The sequence below is a fragment of the Hippopotamus amphibius genome, chromosome 9 (genome assembly GCF_030028045.1).
Source record: "Hippopotamus amphibius kiboko isolate mHipAmp2 chromosome 9, mHipAmp2.hap2, whole genome shotgun sequence".
NCBI lineage: Eukaryota > Metazoa > Chordata > Mammalia > Artiodactyla > Hippopotamidae > Hippopotamus > Hippopotamus amphibius.
Window position 1 is genome coordinate 29,717,547 of NC_080194.1, and position 20,260 is coordinate 29,737,806.

Here is a 20,260-nt window from a genome sequence, read left to right on the forward strand (position 1 = left end):
TAGAGTATTTGCATCAGAGATATAGAAAGTGAGAAACAGGAAACACTCCCAGAGGACAAGGCCTGCTTAGTACATGCAGGCCTTTGCTCTCAGTATTCCCTCTTTGGAATATTTTCCCCCATATTAACCCCTGGTTCCCCCCACCCCCACCCCCTCACCTCCAATATGTCCACAACCTAATTCCCAGAACTAGATTATGTTACATTTAACGGCATGGGGCAATAAAATGGAATTAAGGTAGCTAAACAGTTTACTTTGAGATGGGGAGATTATCCTGGATTATCCAGGTAGGCCCAATGTAATCACAAGTGTCCCTCTAAGCAGAAGGGGCAGGTAGACGGCAGAAAGAGAAGGGGGCAGAAAAGTCAGTGAGATCTAACGTGAGATGTTGCTACCTTTGAAGATGAAGAAAAGGGAACATGAGTTAAGGAATGTGGGTAGCCCCTAAAATTTGGAAGAGGCAAGGAAACATTCTCCCCCTAGAGCCTCTAGAGGGAATGCAGCCATAATAACACCAAGTTTTTAGCTCAGTAAGACCCACTTTGGACTTTTGAACACAAAATCTGTAAGATAATAAATTTGTGGTTATAAGGCACTGTAGTAATTTGTTACAGCAGCAGTAGGAAACTAATACATTTCCTTACCATTTGATCTAATCTTAAATGTCATCTTAAAGAGACTTTTCTTGACATCTCTCACCTACTAAAGGATTTCCCCACGCCCAAGCATTCTCCATAACACATTTTTAATTTCGTCTGCTTATGACTGTCTAAAATTACTTTATGTGTTTATTCCTCCTCCCTCTCACAAAAATGTAAGTTCTAGGACGATAGGGACTTTGTTACTCTTTTCACATATTACCTCCACGCTTTGGATACCACCAAATGGTAGGCATTTAATGGGGGCCATAACACTCTTGCCACAGCTCAATTACAAAGGGCAGTTGTTAAAAAGAGTCCCGTGCCCCGTAGGTCCTGTGTTGCAAGGTACTACCCAATATAACTGGAATAGAAACAGAAATAGCATATAGAAATTTCCAAGTAGGCAATCAGTTGCTTAATTTTAGGTAGAGGAGGCAAAAAGTTTGAATAGTAAGAACTATCCCTGGGCAACTGCAGACCAGAGAGACTTCTGTGATTGCCAAAAAAGTAACCAGCTGGGGACGATCAAAAAGCTCTGAAAAGATATGTAGCTAACTCAGGTTGCCTAAATATTGCATACTTACAATTCATAAGGATCACACGTGAAAATACCTCATAACATAGGACGAAAGTCTAGATGAGTAAAAAAGGCCAAAAAGTGGGATTATTTTTTTTTTAAATTGATGGGTCAATTCTTTAACGGAGATTCTTAAGATTATCAGGTTTTGCTAAAGACCGCAGTGCTGATAATCTTCCCAGATTTCTAGTCTGAAAATAAGCAGACTTGGTTCCTAAAAAGATACCCACTGAAAGCGCTGGCTGCTAGCAGGATCCGCTTGCCCCAGTGACGGAGGCGGGGCTAACTTGTCTTCCAGGCCCAAATGTCAACACCCCGGAAAAGGCCTCCAGGCTCTGTGCCCAACCTGCTGGGGCTAGCCAGGAGCCGCGCCCACATGCACAGGCCCGCACGCCCTCCACGCAGCGGACTCCGACCAGAACAAAGCCAAGAGTAACTGGACCCGAGGGCCCCACGTTCGGCCGGCCAATGGCCATGGGAATGGGGCGGTCCCTAGGGGTAACGGGCCAATAGGCTGCAGCAGGGTTGGAGCGCTCGCCGGGTCCCAGGGCGGCGGGGGTTCGCAGCCCCAGCCCCGGGCCATGTGGGAGCCTCTCGGCGCTGAGGCGTTCGCGGCGGCCCTCGGCGGCGTACTCTTCGTGCTGCTCTTCGCGCTGGGGGTCCGCCAGTTGCTGAAGCAGAGACGGCCGTCGGGCTTCCCGCCGGGACCGTCGGGGCTGCCATTTATCGGCAACATCTATTCGCTGGCCGCCTCGGCCGAGCTCCCCCATGTCTACATGAAAAAACAGAGCCAGGTGTTCGGCGAGGTACAATCGACGGGGCTTGGGCAGGGAGGGCCCGGGGCTCCCTCCCGGAGCTCCCTCCCGGAGGTGAGGGCGTGTCCTACGCTCGTGGGTGGGAGCTGTCTGGGTCTGCAGGGCCTGCTTCCCCGGCTGGGGGGCGAGGTCCTCAGGCGGCGGCGCCGCCGCAGGGGGAGGGAGAGCCCCGCCCAGCCGGGAGCCCTGCCCACGTGACGCCCGCGGGATCCCGGCCGGACTCTCCCGCCCCCGACGGCGACGAGGTGCCGCTCCCGCGCCGGCCACCCCGTCGGGAGGGATAGGCGCTACTCTCAGCGCGCCCAGGGAGTCGCTCGCCGCGCATAGGTTAGCTTCCACCCACGGCTTCCCGAGAAAACTAGGCGTCAGAACTCTGGGACGGAGTTAATGGTGAATAGGAGGTCGTTGGATGTTTGCGTTTGAGAATGGCTGGTCTAGGCCTCTGCTGAGAGCATGAGAGAGCGCAGGTGAAGGCCTCTGGGAAATGACCGTGAAAGGCCGAATGAACTAATGAGTGACAATCAGTGCTGAGCGCCCCTGTCGTCCTGCCTGGAGCCGGGAGCGTCCCCACAGCAGACACGGAGACTGCTCCGGCCGTGGGCCAGCCTCGCTTGCAGGGCGGGCGCCGGGCAGCAGCCCCTGTTCTGCAGAGGCGGAGACTGCGGCCCAGACCTGCTGAGTGACTTGCAGGCAGCCACACAGCTGCGAGCTAGCAGGGGAACGGCCACAACGCTAGTTTGTTTTCGGAAGGGCGTCCTGAGCTCGAGGAGGCAGACGTTTCCAGAACACTGGCACTACCTCAGCTCACTTGTTTTCTTTTGCATCCAGCAAGGCTCTGTCAGGTGCTGGGGATAAAGAGGTGAAGAGGGCAGTCACAGCCCGATTTTAGGTAGTTACAGTCTAGTGGGAGAAAAAAATTAATCTGACGGTCGACCACAAATTGTGTGTGTTTTGAAAGAAAAGTACCGCAGGGCTGTTTGGCCGTTGTGGTGTTTCAAGTTTGGGCTTACATCTGTATTTAAACCAGTTTTTACAAAAATTACTCTCGGTTTCTGCAGTTCACTAATGATATATATCGCTATAGGGAGACTGGGCTTAGATAAAGCAAATATGTGTAATTCTTCAATATTATTTTCCACCCTGCAGTTCTTCAGGAATTGAGTGTATTTCCATGATTTCCATTGAATATATTTGATGTCTGGTGTGTTGGTACGAAGCATCATTGATATTTAGAGAAATCATTAGATGTGAACGCTCAAGACCAGAGGTTGAGTCCCCTTTCCTCAGATAAAACTTGACTTTTACTTGTCTGGATCTTAATTTTTTGTGATATGCGTAATGGTAATAATAATAACTGAAAACAGTTAAGTGCTACTCAGATGTTCTGGGTTATTAATTACGGAACAATTTATTAGGCCTACAAAGTAGAAAGTGTTTTTAGACCAGTTATGTGAAATGGTGTCATGCAGAATAGGAAATTGTTTTTCATACGTAGGTATTTGAACTGAAAGGAACTCTGCATTTCCTGTGAACATTCTTTTGAGAGAGGGGGTAATTTAAGTCTCATAATAGATTACAGATTATAAATGTGCTGGAAAACTGTCTGCTTGACATACGTAGATCTGGTACAATGGATAAGAATTTAGCATTGAGTAACCAGTTTTATTGCTGGTATGACTATATATTTGAGGCAACTGTGGTTCTTTACAAAGAGGTCTTTTTACTGAAGGTGGTGAAATCGAATAGGGCTAAGCTGTGCTCTTAGGTACAAGAGAGGCAGAGGAAAAAGCAGAAATGGAAAGGATGTGTACATTGAAGAGCAGACATTGTTTGAGTAACTTTGTTTTACACTTAAGTTGAAAACCAGCTAATGTATTAACCCTTTAGGCTACTTGCTCTTTATCTTAGTTGTGAAACACTCCTACAGGTGTCCCATTGTCTTAGAGGTATTTTCCAGTTCTGACAAGGTCTCAAAGTTGGTATGAGTAGTTAAACTACTATACCTTTTTTGGAAGTGGAAGGAAACCATTATCTCCTGTACTTCCAGAAGGTTATGAAAAGTTGTTTATATGTCTTATAAGTAGAATCTTATTTTTCCATTATCTTATTTGATGATCTGGAGATATGTGCTCAGAGAAAGAAAGCCCTGGACTTTAAAATTGCTTATGAGAAATGACAGTCACTTCCAGTGACACCTGTTTTTATGAAGTCCGTGAATTCAGTTCTCCTTCATGATTCTTGAAAGGAAGGCAACTGGTCCTCAAGTCTTATACAGTCATTTTAAAGACAATCTTATATAGAAATGTATCACACTGAGACGTAGCATTTCCTTGGAGATTCACTCTAAATGTGTAGGCTTCTGCAGTGACTAATCTTAACCCAGGTTTGAAGAAACATTCCCTAGCTAGCAAAGCTAATATGAGGAGTTTTTACAGATTATTTTCAGGTAATGCACATAGGGATAATAAAATAATTACTTTGAGGCAAGTGGAGTTGACAACCTATAATTTATTTATACAGCAAGCATTTATTGAGATTCATGCATGGCATTGAATGAGAGTCTGTGGAGCGTTCATAGATGAAAGAGATGAAATCACTGAATCTAAAGAGTTTATAATTTAACAGGCAAGCAGAAGACAGGAAAATGAATGTTTCTGGTTTTAGGTAGTAGTAAATAAGTGCCATGGGAGCTTCTAAGCATGTGCTGTGGTGATTTAAGGGAGAAAGAGAAAGAGAGTTCACCAAGAAAGGCTTCATGGAGGTTGGTGCCTAAGACTTGATGGGGTTTGGACAGTATGGCAGTCAAGGGAGGCATTCCAAATGATAACGCAGCCCAGGCAAATGTTAAAAACCGTGTGGCAGTTATTTATCCGTTTTCATCAACAGCACTTTTTACTTTCCTCTGTTGTTAGCACTTAGCCCATAGTGTTGTAATAATATGCTTAAATGCTTTTCTGTTTAATTTATTTTTTAATTTTGGCTGCGCTGGGTCTTTGCTGCAGTGTGCAGGCTTTTCTAATTGTGGCACATGAGCTCCAGAGTGCATGGGCTCTCTGGTTGTGGCACACAGGCTTAGTTGCCCTGTGGCATGTGGGATCTAAGTTCCCTGACCAGGGATTGAACCCGAGTCCCCTGCATTGGAAGGTGAATTCTTAGCCACTGGACCACTAGGGAAGTCCCTCTACAGCTATTCTTTAATTCAACATATACGTATTTGTTGTTATCATATACTTTGTACTATCCTAGGTGTGAAGATTTAGCAATGAACAAAACAAATGAAAATTCCTGCCCTCCTGTAGCTTACATTCTAGCGGTGTAGGGGAGGGGGAGAGCAGGATAGGGAAAGTATGAACACAATAAGTATATAATGTGTTAGAGTACAGAGTATGAAGTAGACTAAATTAGGGCAAGGAAGTTGGAGGATGCTGGGGGTGAAATTTAAATGGGTTAGAGCAGGCCCCACTGCAAAAAAAGCATCTGAGCAAATACTTAAAGGAAGTGAAGGAGTAAGGTATGGGAATATCTAGGGGAAGAACATTCCAGGCCAAGGGAACAAGTACAGAGGCCATCAAGCAGGAGTATGGCATGTTGAGAATAAAGAAACAAGAAGCTGTTGAGATTACATAGGGGAGAAATGAAGGATTAGAATATCAGAGATGGAAGTGGTAAGAAATTGTCATGTTCTGTCTGTATTGTTAAAGCTGAAACATCATGACTGCTGAGCAGTGATGTGGGGCTTGGGTGAAAAAGAGAGTCAACATGGGCAGCTCATGGGCAGTTTGGGACCAGAATAGCATGAAGGATGGGTGGAAGGGTCATTAACTGAGATAGTGAAAAGTCATGGGTAGAGCTAGTTTGGGAATAGTGGAAGAGACTTGAAGATCATAGACTGACTTCTAGATGGTGTTTCATGTATTCCTGTTTCCATTTCTGCCAGCATCATAACTAGCCCATAAGAATACTAAAAATTATTGAATAAATTAAAAATATATAATCTTAATCTTGGATCCTTCCATAGATTAAAGCAGTGTAAGGATAGATTTTCACAATTTGATTTACAGACCTTTACCAAAAGTCCTTGGAAAGTGCATGTACCAGAATAGATGCTAGTTCAAGTAACAATTTCCCCAGTTTTCACCCTCAAATAGAGGACTGTCTCATTTTTGAGTAAAGGTGGATTGTATAACAGTTTTCTCAAGCTATGGTTCCTCCTCAGTTTTTGTAACCTCTAGTGTCCACGCATTACTTGACAGCATTACCCTGATATTAACTCCCCTGTTTGTTCTGCCTTCCTGTTAACAGAATTTTTAAAACCATCTTTGTGAAATCGATTACAGAATTGATTTAATCACAAAATTGAGGATTTTTTTTCCTGCATCAGGACCACTGCCCTGTTCACTAATACCATTTTTTCTTATCTCTGCTGTGATACTGTGATTTTTAATAAATGTATATTTGATCTTGGTACCTTTCCTGGCATAAGCTCCTAAAACTCTTGGAATTTCCTAAGTGTTGAGTGTGATAAATACATCTTTTGTTATTCATGATAAGCCCCTTTTGAGACAGGAAGCAGGCAGGACACAACCTTTAAAAGAATGACATAGCTCAAGGACATGACATAAACTGGTTGGAACCAAATAGGTCCAAGCTGGATGACAGTCGACTTCCACTAGACCTTGAGCCTCAATATGAGCTCATATATTTGTAGTGAGATGGATGGAGCTAGAGTCTGTCATACAGAGCGAAGTAAGCCAAAAAGAGAAAAACAAATACAGTATGCTAATTCATATATATGGAATCTAAAACAATGGTACTGATGACCCCAGTGACAGGGCAAGAATAAAGATGCAGATGTAGAGAACGGACTTGAAGACATGGGGTGGGGGGGTGAAGGGGAAGCTGGGACGAAGTGGGAGAGTAGTATTGACATATATACACTACCAAATGTAAAACAGCTATTGGGAAGCTGCTGCATAACACAGGGAGATCAACCCCATGATGGGTGATGACTTCCAGGGGTGGGATAGGGTGCGTGGGAGGGAGTCGCGGGAGGGAGGGGCTATGGGGATATATGTATAAATACAGCTGATTCACTTTGTTGTACAGCAAAAACTGGCACAACAATGTAAAGCAACTATATTCCAATAAAGAGCTTAAAAAAATATGCACTCATAATAACACATCAGTTAAATGACACACCCACAAGCGCCATGGCAGTTTCAGGGCTGACCATAGAAGGTCAAAAAGTGGGGGGGGCCCAATTCCTAGAAATCCCCGCCCCTTGCCAAAATAGCTGGAATACTCCTCCCACTCTTTAGCCTGTAAAATTACCCACCCCTATAAAAACTGACAACCCTGTACCCTGAGGCCTTTCGCCTTTGAACATTGGCCTTCTTTCACTTTATTATGGCTTGCTCTTGAATTCTTGTGCAAAACCAAGAACCCACACTTAGTGACCATCCCAGGGAATTGCCTGAGGCTGGGGACATGACCATCCTCTCGCACCCCACTCTCTTTCCTGAATGCTTTCACCCACATCAGCGTTTATGTTAATGTTAATGGAAAGCCCTTAAGGATGAGAGCTTGTTGCCTGGAGAACCAACCAGGATTAGAGGGTTGGAACTTTCAGTCCTACTAACCTTACCTCTGGGGGAAAGGGGCTGGAGGTTGAGTCAGTCAGCAGTGGTCGGTGATTTGATCAATCATCCCTAGGTAATAAAGCTTCCATAAAAATCCCTGAATTACAGGGCTCTGCGAGCTTCCATGGTGAAATGGTGAACACGTGGAAGTGAGCAGAGGCTAGTGTGCCTGGAGAGAGTATGAAAGCCCCACTCCCCTTTCCTTGTACCTTGCTCTTGGGCTGCACCCTGCAGGCCTACTAGGCCTGTACTCGTCCAGCTTCAAGACGGAGAAAGCACCCAGAGTCAGCAACAGAGACGTCAGTGGATGGGGATCTTACACGTCTGAAGCAAGGTCCTGGAGTGATACCCCACCGTGTGTGGCAGATAGCAGGCAGGACCTGGTAGCAGTCTTTGCTCCCAGGAAGGGGGAGGGGGATTACCAGTTACAGGGGGAAATAATTCAGATAGGCTCATTGGTTACCAAGTAAGCTAGCAGAGGGGCATGCCCCTCACTGCCCTTTTGATAAGCACAGTCAGTAGCTGGAGCCTGGACAAGTATGTAGGAAGCTCAGTCATGTAAGTAGAGTATAAGTAAAGCAAGCATTGGTTGAGCAGGGGATATACAGAGAGCAAGAGAACAGCCATCTTGAATGGCCTGACCATACACTTACCCTATGCATCTTTTCCATATGGCTGTTCCTGAGTTATATCCTTTTATAAGAAACCTATAATCTAGGACTTCATAGATGGTGCAGTGGTTAAGAATCCACCTGCCAATGCAGGGGACACTGGTTCCATCCCTGCTCCAGGAAGATCCCACATGCCTCAGAGCAACTAAGCCTGTGCACCACAGCTATTGAGCCTGTGCTCTAGAGCTCATGAGCCGCAACTATTGAGCCCATGTACTGCAACTACTGAAGCCCGTGTGCCTAGATCCGTGCTTCGCAACAAGAGAAGCCACAGCAATGAGGAGCGGGCACACCACAACGAAGAGTAGCCCCCTCTCATCGCAACTAGAGAAAGCCCATGTGCAGCAGCAAAGACCCAAGACAGCCAATAAATAAATACATTTATTTTTTAAAAAAGAAAAGAAACCAGTAATCTAGTAAGTAAAATATTTTCTTGAGTTCTGTGAGCCTCTCTATCAAATTAATCAAACCTGAGGAGGAGGTCATGGGAACCTCTAATTTGTAGCCCTTTGATCGGAAGCACAGGTAACAACCTGGACTTGTGATTGGAGTCTGAAGTGGGGGAACACTCTAGTGACACTGAGCCCTTAACCTGTGGAATCTGAAGTTTTCTCCAGGTAGATAATGTCAGAATTGAATTAAATTGTGGGACACCCAGCTGGTGTCCCAGAATTGCTTGATGTGTGGAAAATCCACACATCTGGTGTCATAAGTGTTGTAGTAGAATACAGCGAGTAGAGGAGATGCACAGGAGGAGGAGTTTTTCCTATATATCTTCTTAAAATTACACTTCTGGAAAAGACTTTAAGACCATCCCATTACTGCTTTGGGAACTGAAAAAGCCCCACCTTTGCTCAGCTAGTAACCACTTCCTTTGTGCTGAAACTCTTACACTGCCACTTTTGACTAATACCATTGCTTGTGGCAGGCAGTCCATGGTCCTTCCCAAAGTTCTGGACGTACCTACTGCTCAGTTGGCAGGGCCCATCCTTGTACCAAAGACACTGTTGCTCAGCTGGTTGATTCTGTTACTACTTGGAGGTCTTTATCACTTTTGGCACTGTAACTACTTCTGCTGAACTTCAGTTCTCTGCTAAGACTCCTGGTTCCCTCCACCCCACCCCCCAAAGTAGTGTGAATCATGCACAGAGATGAGGCTTGACTCAGTATTTTGGCTCTCAAAAGCTCTCGGCCAGCCCCTGAGCAGGTGGCGATAAGCAGTCTTTGCATCCCACTGGTAAGATAGCATTGTTCCTTCACTGGACTCGGCCTCTGTAAGTGCTAGCTAGAATAGACTACAGGAGGTGTGATATTGTAAGTAAACCTGTGGTGAAACACAGGAGAAGCTCCAGCAAGGAGCAGGATGGATATTCCATCTGTTAGCTGAGGAGTAGCCACCTGTGCCAGTGTAGGAAATGCCTGTCCTCCATGGTCAGATTCCCTTAGGGCCCTCTGTTAACTTCACGGAATTCAGGGGCCCAAATAAGTAAGCCTATGAGTTTCAGTATGTTTTGCTGAGGAAGAGGAAGTTTTCCCCTCTGCCCTTCTTGAGTTCCTGTTGCTGGACTAATAATAAAATTGACATAAGACAGATTAACAGGAGAAAAAGAAACATTTGAATTTATGTGTGTGGAAGTCTCAGAAATGGGTTGGAGGAAGTGGTCAAAGCAGGCAGATTTTATACTTCTTAGGCAAAGAACCAATAAATTTGGGAAGAATTGACAGGACAAAGAAACTTTGGTTTTGGGTGCCCAATTAGTGAAGAATCTAAACAGTTTGTCTTGGGCAGTAAATTAGAGAAGTAACAAAATTTGTTTAAAAAGGCTTCTCATCCCCAAATTCCCTATCTTTGGCAATAAGAGTGTCCTACCTTTCACATGAGAAATTTATTTCTTGCTTTCAGAGAGACAAAAAAGAGAGTTAGTGTCTTTCTTTTTTTTGATGTTGTTAATTTTTTTATTTTGGCTCTACTGAGTGGCTTACAGGATCTCAGTTCGCTAGTAGAGATCGAACCTGGGCCACAGCATTACAGTGCCAAATCCTAACCACTAGGCCACCAGGGGACTCCCTAGAGTGTCTCTCTTGCATTGGCCATTTCTTCAGTAACTTTAATTCAAAATAATTAGTATGTCTTTGAAGCATATTTTGGGGTTGCATATTCTGGGCCCCAGCATTTTATACTTCAAAAGTTGTGTCTAGGGCCTTTGACAATCCCCTCCCCTACCTAAACCTAGAATAAGAAATGATGTTTAGATGAAGCCACATCCTCATTCATCTTGGAAATAAGCAGAGATTCTGAGATATCATTAATGTTTTGAGTTGGAATGAATTTTAAGAGAGCTTATAAATCAAGTATTTCTTGATTTTCTGTGGCAGCCCTGAAGCCCAAAAAGGTTAAGCATTCTGCCAAGTGTCCTATATCTGTTTAATGGCAAAGCTTAAACTAGAACTCAAGCCTTCTGACTCGTACTCTTTTCATTACACCATTTATAGGATTATGTCTTGAGCCATTGAATGCATAATGAAGTCATGGTGTTTGATATGCCTTGTAGAGAAAAGGCACTCTAAACATTGTCAGTTGAGTAATGCCAACATTTTCAGGGAGTAACAAATACTGGGAGAGCTTAGTACATGTGGATTTCTGTGGTTACATTTCTACAAATATTTTACCATTTGAATGTTTTTCTTTTCTTCTGAAAGATCTTCAGTTTGGATCTTGGAGGTATATCAGCTGTGGTTCTGAATGGCTATGATATAGTAAAGGAATGTCTTGTTCATCAGAGTGAAATTTTTGCAGACAGACCATGCCTTCCTTTATTCATGAAGATGACAAAAATGGGAGGTATGTTTATTTTCCCCATCTTGTGATTTACTAAACTATTTTAAATCACATTTCTTATTTTATTTAAATTTAGTACATAGAGATTGAATTCTATTGTACTGATTAACAGGAAAGTATTAATTAGTTTATTTAGATTACAGAACCTAATATTTGAGGACCTTTTATGCTGCATTACACTCATATTTTAGGCCAGTACATGTTAATTCTACTGTTGTAATCCAGTTCTAATAAATATTGTAAATAATGTTTTAAAGAATTAGCACAATAATATGTGCAGGTTTTGTGAAACAAGCATGCATACATGTGCACACATACTTGAATCAAAAGTATCTTTGAAGCTAGTCTTGAGTGCTTGGTGACATTTTATTATCATTTCACTTATAAGCTTATAGACCCTGAAACAGCCTTTCTTAACTACTAATTAATATGATATGTAAATGAAGAATTGTGGGGTTTGTGTGAAGGACTAGTATTCTCTATGGTTTAGTGTTGATCAGTGTCGGATGACTGCATATTCAGCAAGGGAGAAAGGCTGAAAGTTAACAGAATGGAAAGTTAACAGAAAGCAGCAACAGAAAGCCTAAAATAGAATGTTGACGTCAGATTCATCCGTTTTCACACTTAATAGTATAAGAGTTGGGACTTTCCTGGTGGCGTAGTGAATAAGACTCTGTGCTCCCAATGCAGGGGGCCCGGGTTTGATCCCTGGTCACGGAACTAGATCCCACATACATGCTGCAGCAAAGAGTTCACATGCCAAAACTAAGGAGCCTGGGAGCCATAACCAAGACCCCATGCAACCAAATAAGTTAATAAAAATTTTAAAAAAATAAATAAATAAAATAAGAAAATAAAGTGCACAAGTCAATGGTTTAAAAAAAATAGTATGAGTTTTTATAAACTCCAAAATTTTCCAATTGAATGAGAGTTTCACTCTTCATTTAAAAGAAAAATTCAACATCTTGATTATATAAACCAAAAAAGACATTGAAAAGGAAAAAAATAAAAATTAACCATATATTAAATTGCAAAGCAAATCAACTAATGCAAAGAAAACACCAGTTTTAAAGGCCAAATTCTCAGGCTAGGGTATGATGACACTTGAAAGCAATAATATAAATAAAGAGCAACCCTCCAGCTTCTTAAATACTCTTCTAAGTAGTAATTAGGCCAAAGAAGACATTGTACCATGATGATAATAAAAGACCTTTAAAGAAATTATGAAAATGAATGAAGTGATCAGACTAATATTTAGGATAAGCTATATATATGTCTTTTTTTTATTTTATTTTTTAAATTTTTAATGTATTTATCTCATTGGCTGTGTTGGGTCTTTTTTGCTGTGCGCGGGCTTTCTTTAGTTGCAGTGAGTGGGGGCTACTCTTCATTGTGGTGCATGGGCTCCTCATTGCCGTGGCTTCTCTTATTGTGGAGCACGGGCTCTGGGCATGTGGGCTTCAGTAGTTGCAGCACATGGGCTCAGTAGTTGTGGCTCACAGGCTCTAAAGCACAGGCTGAATAGTTGTGGCGCACAGGCTTAGTTGCTCCGAGGCATGTGGGATCTTCCTGGAGCAGGGATCAAACCCATGTCCCGTGCATTGGCAGGAGGATTCTTAACCACTGTGCCACCTAGGAAGCCCCTATATATGTCTTTTGAAGGTATAAATGTATAGTTTAGACTGTTTTTATCATAAAGAAATAAGAAACATTCAACTTAAGATTTTCAAAGAAATAGTGAAAAAATAGGTAGAAAATTAGGTGGTTTTTGTTTTTTGTTTTATTTGGCTGCACTGTGCAGTTTGCAGGATCTTAGTTCCTGACAAGAGATTGAGCCCGGGCCCTCAGCAGTGAAAGCATGGAGCCCTAATCACTGGACAACCAGGGAATTCCCTAGATATGTTATTTTAAGATGCATATGCACTGAACTTGGAACTGGGAAATCAGAGCCACCAAAAACCCACTGTTTGAATAGGAAAAAGTGGCCCTTTAGGTGGGTTCAGCCCATGCCCGGGCATACAGATTGGCCAGTTTAGTATTATAATAAATCTCCTGTGTACCTTCTTCTGTGTGTAACTGTATGCATATGTTACGCACATGTATCCTATTTGCCTACATTTCTCTTGAACTTTCTTTCATCTCAGTGCCTTTGCACTGGTTCTCTGTACTTGCAGTGATCTTTCCCTGCTTGACTCACTTCCATCTCCTATGTCTTTATTTATGTAATCTTCTCACTGAGGCTTTTCCTAATCACCCTATGTCTCCTTCCTTGCTATATAATTTGTTTCTCCTCACTAGTATGTAAGGTCCATGAGAATAGCCATCTTTGCCTATTTTGTTCACTGATATATCCATGACACTTTAGCTCCAGAAATACATTCATGTTGAACGAATAGTCATCTAGGAGTATGGAAAAGAGAATGGAGTATGAAGTATAAGATTGCTGCACAGCGTCAAAGAACCCCTTATGTATGGTTAACTTTATTATATGTTCCAAATTCAAAACCTGTTACACAAAAGTTGTTAGAATGTGAATTACGTAGGTACCTCATGTAGACAAGAGAACATGACATTTTTCATCATAGGTACACTCATGTATCAATTATGAATGAAATTCCAAGTAAACTATTCATTACATAAATATATGTGCTGAAGATGTTTTTTTCTTGATAGTCAGTTTAAAGGGAAAATATTCCATAGTGGACATATCAGAACAGCAGAGTATACTGTGGAGACTGAAATTTTAAGGCAAGCAATATTAACATTACAAGTTTCAGTTTCATGTTTGTCCTCTTAGTTTGGGCTGCTGTAACAAAAATATATGGACTGAGTGGCTTAAACAACAAAAAGTTATTCTCACAGATCTCAGGGCTGGGAAATTCCAGATCGAAGGCACTGGCTGGCACCACGGTGTCTGGAAAGAGCCTACTTCCTGGCTTATAGACTGCTGTCTTCTCGCTGTATCTTCACATAACCAAGAGCAATCATCTCGTCCCACATCCCTTCTTATAGGGGCACTAAGCTCATTCATGAGGGCTCATGACCTGATTACTTCCCAAAGGCCCCACCTCCTAATACCATCACATTGGGGATTAGGCTTCAACATTTGAATGTTGTGGTGGCACAGACATTCAGTCCCTAGCACCTCCTTTTGGCTTGAGTATTTCCACCACATTGACACCTCATTCGGGCCATCCTTGCTTCTGCCAGTTACGTTATTAGGTAACATATGCCTTTAACGGGAGGAAATTTGTATTCTAAAATCTAGTCTCTTAAAGCAGAAAATTTCTAATTCTAAAGGATGATTTTTCAGGTGTGTATTTAGTCCAGGATAAAATTTTACCCAAAGAACACAGTCATTGTCTTTTGTAAATTAGGCTTATAGTAAAAGTTGAATAATAAAATCACCTGGGCCTAGTTCACCCAGGTTGAATTACACAGGACAGTTCAGTTTCTTGTGGTGGGTGAAAATAGGTCTTTTCTGCCTGTCCCCAGATGAGAAGTATAGATAAGCTTTATCCATTTATAATTTTACATGGCTAATGAGGAGTAAAGAATGGGGCTTGACTACTGGGTCTAGTTTTAGTTTTATAGAAAATTTGGAGAAGAATGAATAACCATCCTTTTTTTCCCCCTCCATAGCATTTTTAGCTGTTAGATACAGGGATGTAGGAATAATAACATTTTTTAATAGTTTTATAGAAAGATAATTTGGAGAAGAATGACTAACCATCCCTTTTTTTTTTTTTTTTAAGGCTTACTTAATTCCAGATATGGCCGAGGATGGGTTGACCACAGAAAGTTAGCTGTAAACAGCTTTCGCTGTTTTGGCTATGGCCAAAAGTCCTTTGAATCTAAAATCTTAGAAGAAACAAAATTTTTCATTGATGCTATTGAAACATACAATGGTAGCCCTTTTGACCTTAAACAATTAATAACAAATGCTGTTTCAAATATAACCAATCTGATCATTTTTGGAGAACGATTCACTTATGAAGACACTGATTTTCAGCACATGATTGAGTTATTTAGTGAAAATGTGGAACTAGCCGCCAGTGCCTCAGTCTTCCTGTATAATGCCTTTCCATGGATTGGCATCTTGCCTTTTGGAAAACATCAACAACTGTTTAGAAATGCAGCTGTGGTCTATGACTTTCTCTCCAGGCTTATTGAAAAAGCTTCCGTCAACAGAAAGCCTAAGTTACCTCAGCATTTTGTTGATGCTTATTTAGATGAGATGGATCAAGGTAAAAATGACCCATCGTCTACTTTCTCCAAAGAAAACCTAATTTTCTCTGTGGGTGAACTCATCATTGCTGGAACTGAAACTACAACCAATGTGCTACGGTGGGCAGTTCTTTTCATGGCCCTTTATCCTAACATTCAAGGTAAGGATTCTTGTGATCTCAAGGTCTGTTCTTACATTAGAGCTCACACGTTTTAGAGTCTTTGGCCATCTACAAAGAATTTTTGTTTTCTTTTTTCTTTTAGCTCTTTATTGGAATATAATTGCTTTACACTCTTGTACCAGTTTTTGAGGTACAACAAAGTGAATCAGCTGTATTTATACATATAACCCCATATCCCCTCCCTCCTGCGGCTCCCTCCCACGGCTCCCTCCCACCCTCCCTGTTCTGGCCCTCTAAGTCATCACGCATCATCGAGTTGATCTCCGTTTGTTATACAGTAACTTCCCACTAGCTATCTGTTTTACAGTTGGTAGTGTATATATGTCTATGCTGCTCTCTCACTTTGTCCCAGCTTCCCCTTCGCACCACCCCCCAACCCTGTGTCCTCCAGTCCGTTCTCTGGATCTGCGTCTTTATTCTTGCCCTGTCACTGGGTTCATCAGTACCATTTTTTTAGATTCCATATATATGAGTTAGCATACGGTATTTGTTTTTCTCTTTCTGGCATACTTAGCTCTGTATGACAGTCTCTAGGTCTATCCACCTCATTATATATAGCTCAATTTTATTCCTTTTTATGGCTGAGTAATATTCCATTGTATATATGTGCCACATCTTCTTTATCCATTCATCTGTTGATGGGCATTTAGGTTGCTTCCATGTCCTGGCTATTGTAAATAGTGCTGCTGTGAACATTATGGTACATGTTTCTTTGTGGATTATGGTTTTCTACAAAGCATTTTATTTAGGAACTCCTGCTGTGCTATCCAAAAAGAGAAGCATTGAATAGCTATAAGGTTTTCAAAACTGTTATCTCAATTCATATAAAAACCTCAGAGGTAGGTCTTATAATACCTATTTTGTAAATAAGGGAAAAGGCTGAGTGACTGATTTGACCACTCCCTTCTAGTGCTGAGCTGGGACCTGAACCCTGGTAGGTTGGTTGATTGGTTGGTTGGTTAATTGGTTGGTTGGTTGGTTTTGGCTGCACCACCCAGCATGCAGGATCTTAGTTCCCCAATCAGGGACTGAACCTGGGCCTGCTGCAGTGGAAGCATCAAGTCTTAGCCACTGGACTGCCAGGGAAGTCCCAACCCTGGTTTTTTTAATTCAAGTTTTTATGCTTCACTCTTTTCCTCGGTGAGAGTGATGTTATTCTAATTCTAGATTTGTTTAATCTTTATTTTTATTACTTATAATGTGTTTTTCACAACAAAATTACTTAGAGCTTTGGGTACTGGTTGTATAAGATATGTGGCATGTATTTAAATAGAACTCCCAGTTAATGAAAAATCTGAATCTGGGTGTACTTATACCTTGTTGGCTTACTATAGGTTAGCCTTTGTTTTATCCTAAAGGGAAATTAGATATCATTCTAAGAATTGCATAATAACTTGAACACTTTTTCTCTTACAGGACAAGTTCAGAAAGAGATTGATTTAATTATAGGACCCAATGGGAAGCCTTCTTGGGATGACAAATGCAAAATGCCTTATACTGAAGCAGTTTTGCATGAAGTTTTAAGATTCTGTAATATAGTGCCATTAGGGATTTTCCATGCAACCTCTGAGGATACAGTTGTACGTGGTTATTCCATTCCTAAAGGCACAACAGTAATTACAAATCTTTATTCTGTACACTTTGATGAAAAGTATTGGAGAGACCCAGAAATATTCTATCCAGAGCGATTTCTGGACAGCAATGGATATTTTGTCAAGAAGGAAGCTTTGGTTCCCTTTTCCCTAGGTAAGAGAACTTTCATGGGGTATAACTTTAGGATGAAGTATAATATGCTTCATCATGTATAACATATTAATCTGAAGCATTCTGTTGTAGAATTAATATCCAACTCTGAAAACAGTATTGACTCTTACAGGAGAGAATGGTTTAATTAGAGGTCATTAACACCTATTTCTACTCTAAATAAACAAGCCATTATTTAGCAGCTAGAAAGAAACTGATGAGAAGCTCTGGCTTTTTCTGAAACTTTCTTGCTTGTGGATTTTGGCTTATAATCAAAACTTGTAGAGCTAGAAGTCAGTAACAGGCAGCTTGAAAAACTGAGACCCAGGGACAGGAATGACATCATAATTTGAAGTGAAACTAGAATCTAGCTCTCTTGGCTCTCAATTATTATACCTCATCTCCAAAACTATTGCTTCTCCTATGAAAAAGTACATAGATCACAAGACCCATGGAAGATGGACTGGAAAAATCCTTTCATTGGGTAAGGGTACACGTGCAGTCTTTTAAAATGAAATGAACTTCTGGGTAAATAGAACAAAATGTCACACCTCAGATCTTTCATGGCATCTCAGGCTCTGTTGCCACATGCGAAAGAAGCAGAGAATAGAACTAATGAGCTTACAAAAGTACATGACCTGACAGAAGGTAAAGAAATGTGCTCTGGGAACTGAATTGCCAACTTCTATTCCTTGGGGCTTAAGAAAATCCTTTAATAAACATAACTTCCTCTAACTTTCTTTAAATTCCAGATTTCTTGAATGGTACGTATTAGACATAAATTTCAGTAAATATTGTGGATTTAGAAAAATTATTATGCCTGTTTTTTATGATTAGGGAGAAGACATTGTCTTGGAGAACAGCTGGCTCGGATGGAAATGTTCCTGTTTTTTACAACACTGCTTCAGCGATTTCACTTGCATTTTCCACATGAACTGGTTCCAAATCTGAAGCCCAGGTTAGGCATGACATTGCAACCCCAGCCCTACCTCATCTGTGCTGAAAGATGCTGAAAGTGCATGGTTATTTTGTGGAACAAGGTGTTTGCCTCACCCCTGAACCTTGTTTAATCAGTGTGTGTGTTTAAGAATCACAGCATCATAAAACCAAAGGAACACAGATATGTCTTTAAAAACAGTACTACTGTAATAATAAGCATTAGCTATTATTTTTCCCAGCCTTTTATAACTTATACAGTAGAATTACCTGAGGAAAACAGAGGTGCAAATGACAATTGTTGCTTAAGATACTAAGAAGGACCATCAGTGCCCTGACTTTTCAGCCTCTTGTTGAGCACCGTGTACCCCTCATCTCTTCTTGACTCCAGCTTGTTCATGTCTGGGCACTTTGCTTCCAGATGTCAACACCAGCTCCTTTCTGATCAGGTATTGTCATTAATAGATTGTGTGGTACTAGTCCAGTTTAATAGTGGACTGAAGAAGAAATTAGAACCCGAACAAATGAGTTTGGACCACAGATGTATTTTAGACATTGGTGGCAGATGATAGAATAGATATCTACATAGTATATTTAATGTAAAACCTGCCAGTGATTTCAAATCTTGCTTCCTACTATAGCTTCATGAGAGCTATGTCATTCTTCCTACAAATGAGGGTCCCTGTGACCCTCATAGCAGCACCTCAGTAGGTACGAAATTACAGTAATGTATTTTAAAATGACATATAACTTTTTTGTTCCTTTCTTTCTTTCTTTTTTTTTGGCTGACCAAGGATTGAACCCAGGCCTTCTGCAGTGAAAGCACTGAGTCCTAACCACTGGACCACCAGGGAATTCCTGACACATGTCTATTAATTCTTTGTAGGCACAGACTTTTTCCTTAGTACCATTTTTTCCCCAAAATCAATCACAGGCTTAAAGATTGAATCCTTTTACCTTTTAGAGGTCCCTAGGCATTTCCTTGGATTACTGTTATTTTTCTAAAAAGAATACTATTCAAATCCAAAAAACGTGCTTTAGAGGCAAGGTAACTGCATAAATTGAGACACTTGAGAGTGATGGGCTGCTATTAATAATTATGCCAAGAAAATAAGTGTAAACTGTGACTGTTCTGATCAAACTGGTATGTGTAGTCACCCATTTATACCTTCTATATAAGCATTGTTTCTTCTACAGTTGTACATTAAGGGTTCATGTTCTTATAAATTAGCTCATGAATAGTTGCAGCCTCAGCGTAAATGCACATAACAATGGCTTCTGTTAGGAATATGAATTTAACCTGAGTTTGACTTTATCTGTTGAATATTTTCAAGTGTCTGTGTGATAAATCAGGCATCTTTGTATCTCTGGTATATTAAGATGTTTCTAGTTGCAGGGGGTGGGACGGGGGGAGTTCTGTGCAAATTTACAAAATAATAAAGGAGGAATTCAGAGGTAGCAAGGCAGTTTTAGGGTGGCTATGACCTAGATGCTTCATGGTGTAATAAAGATCCTGTTTCTTCACATCCCTCAAGTTTGCTTTCCGGATGATATCAGCTTTATCTTAAGGCTGGCTCATGGAAGTACATGTGCTTTGCCCATGTCCTTTCAAGATAGTGAACTTGGATTGTCTTGGGGAGAGCAAGGGAGCTTTATGGATGTTCCCCCAAAACTGTTCTTTGTGTCCCATAGGTCCTAACCAAGTTTTGTGTCCATCCATTAAAACCATGTCTTGTAAACATGGAAGCAGCCCAGGTGCCCATTAACAGATGATTGGATTAAGATGTGGGGTGGGTGTGGGTGTGTGTGTGTGTGTGTGTGTCTGTATAATGGAATATTAATAATAAAAAAGAATGAAATTCTGCTATTTGCAGCATCATGGATGGACCTAGAGAATATTATGCTTAGTAAAATAAGTCAGACAAAGAAAGACAAATATTGTATGATGTCACTTGTATGTGAAATCTGAAAAAGAAAAAAAAAAGAATGT

General features: G+C 41.4%; 1 protein-coding gene across 1 annotated transcript; it reads left to right on the top strand.

Moving 5' to 3' along the window:
• Nucleotides 1–1,720: 1,720 nt before the first annotated feature.
• On the top strand, nt 1,721–19,191 carry LOC130829404 (vitamin D 25-hydroxylase). The gene is made up of 5 exons (XM_057695913.1): nt 1,721–2,024; nt 11,044–11,185; nt 14,938–15,570; nt 17,008–17,337; nt 18,172–19,191. The coding sequence occupies exons 1-5, from the start codon at nt 1,800–1,802 to the stop codon at nt 18,345–18,347; spliced, it is 1,506 nt and encodes a 501-aa protein (XP_057551896.1). The 5' UTR covers nt 1,721–1,799; the 3' UTR covers nt 18,348–19,191.
• The last annotated feature ends 1,069 nt before the right edge of the window (nt 19,192–20,260 follow it).

Excerpts from the sequence above, each read along its gene's own strand:
- LOC130829404 (XM_057695913.1), top strand. The coding sequence starts at position 1,800 with ATGTGGGAGCCTCTCGGCGCTGAGGCGTTCGCGGCGGCCCTCGGCGGC. Across the intron at positions 15,571-17,007 it reads CCTTTATCCTAACATTCAAG|GACAAGTTCAGAAAGAGATT; the intron begins GTAAGGATTCTT and ends TTTCTCTTACAG. Across the intron at positions 17,338-18,171 it reads TTTGGTTCCCTTTTCCCTAG|GGAGAAGACATTGTCTTGGA; the intron begins GTAAGAGAACTT and ends TTTTATGATTAG.